Source organism: Populus alba, chromosome 19, assembly GCF_005239225.2.
Source record: "Populus alba chromosome 19, ASM523922v2, whole genome shotgun sequence".
NCBI classification, from domain to species: domain Eukaryota; kingdom Viridiplantae; phylum Streptophyta; class Magnoliopsida; order Malpighiales; family Salicaceae; genus Populus; species Populus alba.
In genome coordinates this window covers 20,261,138-20,267,618 of record NC_133302.1, presented here as the reverse complement: position 1 = coordinate 20,267,618, position 6,481 = coordinate 20,261,138, and the positions used below count along the sequence as shown (strand labels likewise).

At 33.0% G+C, this 6,481-nt stretch overlaps 1 protein-coding gene across 1 annotated transcript; it reads right to left on the bottom strand.

Annotated features, from left to right (window-relative positions):
- Window positions 1-1,648: 1,648 nt before the first annotated feature.
- Window positions 1,649-4,780, bottom strand: LOC118038507 (uncharacterized). The gene is made up of 3 exons (XM_035044884.1): window positions 4,523-4,780; window positions 2,813-3,502; window positions 1,649-1,783 (listed from the first exon to the last, which is right to left on the bottom strand). Exons 1-3 carry the CDS (start codon window positions 4,778-4,780, stop codon window positions 1,649-1,651), a joined length of 1,083 nt encoding a protein of 360 aa, XP_034900775.1.
- Window positions 4,781-6,481: the final 1,701 nt, after the last annotated feature.

Sequence of the window (6,481 nt, the reverse complement as noted above, 5' to 3'; positions counted from 1 at the left end):
CCTTCTGCCGCACATAATTCTGATCCTGATGCCAAAATCGTTTCCTTTTAAGAATTAGTTTTGATTAATTTTTTTTATTTTGGGTGAAAACTGAAATACAAGAAAGATTGTCTGTAAGGTTTTCGTATATTTAGACACATATAAGAAGATCTTTTTGCTAATTATCGTGTGATGCTAATTTCTTTATTTTTTGTAATTAGGTTTTGTTTTTCCGATTCATAAATGCTTTTCTACAACTTGGATGCGCTTATGGTTTTTTAAGAAAAACATTGAAAATTAAAATAAAAAATATATTAACTTGTAAATTTTCACTAAATATATATCTTGTTAGTACTCACAAAATTAAATAAATTTAATTAGAGGAAATTTTCAGATATAATTTATATTGTTTTTTTTTAACTAATAATTGCTATAACAATCAAACACTAATTCGAATTAAAATAAAATAAAATCAGTGACATTACTTCTTCATGAGAGAATGAAAAGAACAGGATCCAATGGAATCGCTATATATCATGTGAAGTTTACAATTTCCACCAACGGTCAAGTGACATGGGTTAATCATACTCTTTTAAGCATATTAATCGTAAACTTGCTTTGCACTTCTATATTATGTAATTATTTATTTTTGTCAATATTTATTAATACCAGGCTGCAAAGTCAATGCTCGTAGAGGAGAATGATTAACTATGTGCACGCCCTTGCATTATGAATTTGTCTATGACGACGTCCTCTTTAACATGGTAGAGTCAAATTTTCTTAGATAATTAATTAATTATCGTTGGTCTTTCCTTCAAGATCCAACATCCCATTTGCAAAGTAATTATATGAAAAGAAAGTCGGTCCAATATTAAATTATATAATAAGTTACAAGTACAATCATTTCCATTATTTTATCAAATTACATGTTCTATTTCTAGAGAGCATAAATATATAGCACCGTGTTAGACATATTCATACTATCATACACTTCAATTCAATCGTTCTTCTTTACAGTCAAATTCAGGCTTCAGCAACAAAAGTTACAATGGCGGTAAGCGTGTCTAGATGTAGTGGATGAAATTATATAACCGTAGGTTAATTAATAAGAGTCTTCTATTTATTAATATTTTCTCCTATCATATTACAACTGAAAGGAAAGAATGGCACAATTGTATTGAAAATTTTCATTGTATTTTACTCAGATCATAGAAATGAGAATGCATATGGATTGTGCTAGATACGAGAGCAAGGTGAAAAATGCTCTGGAAAAAGTCAAAGGTAAGAAATCGGTCCACTAAAAACTTTCATGCATGCTCCTACATAAATCTCCAATGTTCTTGAGAAACATAATCTAAATGTTGTTCCTTCCTACATAAATCTCCAGTATTTATGTAATAAGTACTTGTTGCTTTCACAGTTTGCTTCCTCTTCAAGAAAGGAGATTACATGGTGTTAGGATACTGGCATGCAAACCCGACAAGATAAAAGGTAAATGATAGGATAAAATGAGAAATGAGACACACAAGAATTTACGTGGTTCACCCAATTAGGCTACGCTCACGGTCAAGTATAGAAGGATTTTACTAAGTAATGTGAGAATTACAACCTCTCTCTAATAATAGGAGAACAACTGAAATCTCTCTATTATTAGGAGAAAACACCTCACTTACTCTCTCACAAATACCTCATAATTTTGTGGGATTACTTTCACTCTCTCACTCTCACTCTCACTCTCACTCTCACTCTCCTCTTGCTCTCTCTTATTTCTTTCTTGTGGTGCATATTGCATCCTTGCCTTTGCCTTGCAAAAGACAAGAGTAAGGCAAGTGGGCAAGTGGCAAAAGGGCACCAATTATCAAGTGCACATTCATTTTCCACTTTGCCAACAATGATTAGCTGGCTTCACACATGGAATCACAGAAAGCATCTTTTCGGAGTCTGTCGCATGAGCTGAAGACTATCAAAGTACACAATATTATTGGTTGCAACTTCAATTTGTAATCAAAATATTTAGAGATGGATGGAGACTGGCTTACTAAGAAGTTTGAGAAGGAAATGGAGCTGATGATGTCAACAAAAGAGAGGATTTTGAAGGGGAAAAAGGAGAGTTGATGTTCAACATGTTTGAAAACCTGTTTTAAGTGCCACAGAGCTTCTCCTCATGCCGAATTCTTATTCTTATAGATTTCTCTTGTCATTGCCGGTTCTCTAAGCATTCAATGTATCTCTGTTAACCTCTTGCTTATAAATTGATATTTGATACAACTGGATGATGTCTACTTTGTATTGATTTTTATTTTCATTTTTCTTGGTGAACATTACTACCGATCCTTGAATTCTAAAATCTAGATTTTCCATAGAATTCAATTCAAATGGCATCTTAAATTCCCATACCATGTTTATCAAGTTGCGTAAGGTGTTTGTTATTCCCTATATAGCATGGTTGTCTCTATGTTTCGTCAGTAATGGACTACCTACCGAGAGATCATGATGAAGCATACAATTTTTGTGCCTTTCTTCTTCAAAAATTTGAAAGATGCTCAATCAACCACATTCGGATTTTGTGTCGAGGAAGTAAAATTTTATCAGTTCACAAACTGCCAAATACTTATAACGGGCTTGCAGATTTTGAGTCCATACAAGGATGTTTAGGATTCGAGTAACACAAAACTTACTCTGTGGCAGCAGAGTTATTCAGCTGCATCATTTTTCACCTCAAGTCCGGCACTGGCTCCACGGTCTAATGAAGCATCTGTTCTCTTATTTTTTTGGACCATCTTCTGAGTAACCAGAAGCTGAAGCGAATTAAGTCGACCGATACTACAATTACTATTCCCAATAACGCGCTACGGGTGATAGACACGCTAGTCGGACCAATAAGAAGAACCCCAGAAATATAATTTGCCACCATACAACGCAAAGCTAGCCCCAGTAATGACTTGAGTGGATACTCCTGAATAATTAAATTGATCACCACAATCGACGCAACAAAGCCTATAGTGTTGGAAGCCATGAAGAAAATAAACTCACGCCCATTTCCTGAAGCCATCCAAGCATAATAGTAAAACGTCCCATCTTCAAGTTCTTCGGTGCGAACGCCAGCAGGAGGGTTTAAGATGGCTTGGTATGCCATACCTGCAATAAGTACTGCCACAACCAACAATACGTTTTGTGTTGCTGGGGGAGCCTGTTGAACTTCCTTAGCTAGTTTCTTGTAGTGCTTCACTGGATTTAAATGTTTAACCACCTTAAGTAAGAAATGCTCTGAATTTTGACTCAATGATTCTGATACGGTGCTAGAGATACGAGTAACTTGAACATCAACAACAGTTCCAAGTTCCCTTGCTCTTAATGCTCCAGCACCGTGAAGCAATTCCCTGAGCATGAAATCACCAGCGTCAGCCTGCATTTTTTGTGAGACATCTAACATGTCCCTAGCAGTTAATCCAATCTTGTAGACGACATTCACATTGATTGTACCTATGTCAATACCTTGACCGCCAAGAAGTGATTTCAGGGTCTGTAACATAAGAAAAGAAAAGAGATTACGTAAAAACTTCTTTTTCCGTTGTGTAAACAAAGATTACTTAAAAATTAAACATAATACTAATCCAGAACTCTGATGCTCCGAAAGCATCTGGATCAACACGACATGACATAGCTGGTATGAATATGAAATACGGGTCAGACATCCCAAAAACTCCACATATTTGAAGGAGAAAAGTAATGGGAACATGGGAAGCATGATGAAATACAAATCTTATTCGTATTACATTAATTACTCCTTTAAATAGTATGTCCATATAGATTTATACTTAGATTTACAATACTTATCTATAATAATCTAGGATAATTCAAAAGACTTAAAAGATAAATACATCTTGGATAGTTACATGCATATATCTAGAACACACCTAAAAGAACTAAAAATTACTTTAAATAAAAACTTCAAAATTATTTCCAACACTCCTTAACTTTGAAACTCTCACATAAATTTGAATTTTGATTGAAAACCATCTTGTCATGACTTGCTAATGGCACCTCATTGCCATCTTTTCAATCTTTCTTTCCTTAAAAATGGTCTATATGAACATGGTTGTTCCTAGCCATTTTTCTCCTTTCATGGTTGCCACCATATTTCTCTAACCAAACAATTCTTTTAATATTTGGCTCACTGTATTTTAGTCCGGCTGCTGTCTTCTTCTTATATGGCTCTTTAGCCACTTCTCATGTCATGTAAGAAGAGTTCTCTAGATCTCTCCTCGGTCTCTCTTGTACAACATCTTATCTTTCGTTGCAAGAAGTTTTAGGTGTTTTTTTTTTACTATTTTTTTATGCAAGGTTAGCTATGAACCTGTCCTCGACTCTAAATCTAAATATCCTATAAATAACTATGTATCCTACCATAGATTATCAAAGAAAAGCATGACATTTATGAATCAATTATATGTTATATCTATTCCTAACAATGGAGAGAAGTTCTACCATCACTGCTTTTAAGCCTGCCAAGCTCGCTGTTAACCATCAATAGCTCTCTCACTATCTCCACAAACCCATTTGCAGAAGCTATGTGTATTGGGCTAAACCCATCTGGGTTGAGCCTTGTAGCTAAATCTGCTGTCTTCTTCAGTAGCTCCTTCACAAATTCTGTTCGTCCGGCTAAGCAGGAAATATGTAGGATTGTCTCGGAGGAGTCATTGAGACAACTTCTTTCTAGAAGGTAATCGTTTACTCCGGGCAGCTCCTGTAGTTCAATGACATCTCCTCTCCGTGCTGCCTCCAACAATCTTGGATCCATGTTATTGATGAAAATAATCGCAAACAGAGCAAAGTTATTAATGACTCGTGAAAATTACCAAACAAAAATTTATAGAAATGTACCCGTGAAAAAAAATGTTGTTCAACGTTAATAGACTAAATAGTGAGAATATAGAAGTATAATGTATATACATGCAAAATAATATCATTGTAAGATTGCAATAAAAGACAATATACAACTTTCATATTAAGCATGTATTTAAATAAAAACATGTATAGGATATTTACTTGTAGAAAATATTTAAAAAAAATATTTATCTAAAAATTTATTGTTGTGAATGATCAATCTTTTGTATTTAAAATTTTATTACTTTCCACTAAATGCAAAAAAGTTGATTTTGATAAGTTTCTTAGGATTTCAATAAAAAATTATATTGTTTAAATACATTCCTAAATAAAATCAAACAAACTCACGAATTGTATTCAAATATCTCTCATTGAATCTAAGCTTTTGTGTAGAAAAAAAAACTAAAAAAATAACACAAAGCTTAAAACCGAGTAAATTTTGCTGAAAATTAAGGTGAGAAAGAGTATTAAAAAATTTAAATTTTTTTGAACACTGTCCAGAAAAAATTAGTAAAAAACATTATTCTTCAGTCCATTTTTACTAAGGATTTTGAAACAAAAATTTATATAGATTTAATTTTAATAATTACCATAATAATTTCTTAATTTGTTTTTATTAACATAGGTGTCCGGGTTAGCTTGTATGCACTTCGATTAATCTCACAGGTCGTGAAGTTAACAACCATGTAAGCCACCAGTGGCCTTGAGAGGACTCTAACTCGTGAATATTTGGGAGCAAATTCAAGACCTGACTAGTTGAACTACCCCTCAGGGTTCATAATAATTTCTCAAAATTGATTTTTAGAGTTGATGTGGAGTCATTTTTATTGACTTGAATTATAATAAACATTTCTTAACTAGCTAGCGTGGACTCTAAGTCTACAGTCATATTTTAATTCTCATACTTAGTGTTTGAAAATAATATAAATAATATATTGAAATATCACCTAACAACTTAAACTTTGGGGTGAGATGATTCTTTGATATGATATAAGAGTTTTGATGACCAAGTGGTCACGAGTTCGAATCTCATCACTTCTATTTATTTGATAAAAATCAAGCACAAGGTAATGTGAGTCTGTGCAAGTTTTAAGCTCAAAGGACTTTCACTTGAGGGGTGTGTTAGAGAATAATATAAATCATATATTTGGACCTTACGTAACAATTTAAGATTTTAGGTTGAGATTGTTTTTTAACATGATATCAGAGTTTTAATGACTAAACAGTTACGAGTTCGAATCTCAGCAACCCCATTTATGTGATAAAAATTAAGCATAAGATAGTATGGGTCTGTGCAAGTTTCAAATCCAAAAGGCTTTAACTTAAAGGTGTGTGTTAGAAAATAATATAAAACATATCTTAAGACCTCACTTAATAACTTAAGCTATTGGGTTGAAATGGTTGATTTCAAACAAGTTAAGAATTCTTTAATTAAGAATTCCTATTTATAGAGGGATCTGCATTGATTTTTTGGAGTCATTTTTAATCTCTTAAATTGCAGCAAAGCTTTCATAATTAGTCGGCAAGGAATTTGTCTGGATTCGCTATTTATTATTGTCATAACCCAATTTTTAACCATTTTATTTTTAATTATTATTATTATTTTATTTACTGA

Excerpts from the sequence above, each read along its gene's own strand:
- LOC118038507 (XM_035044884.1), bottom strand. The coding sequence starts at position 4,780 with ATGGATCCAAGATTGTTGGAGGCAGCACGGAGAGGAGATGTCATTGAA. Across the intron at positions 3,503-4,522 it reads CAAATGGGTTTGTGGAGATA|ACCCTGAAATCACTTCTTGG; the intron begins GTGAGAGAGCTA and ends CTTATGTTACAG. Across the intron at positions 1,784-2,812 it reads GTAGCGCGTTATTGGGAATA|GCAAAGGCAAGGATGCAATA; the intron begins GTAATTGTAGTA and ends GTCTTTTGCAAG.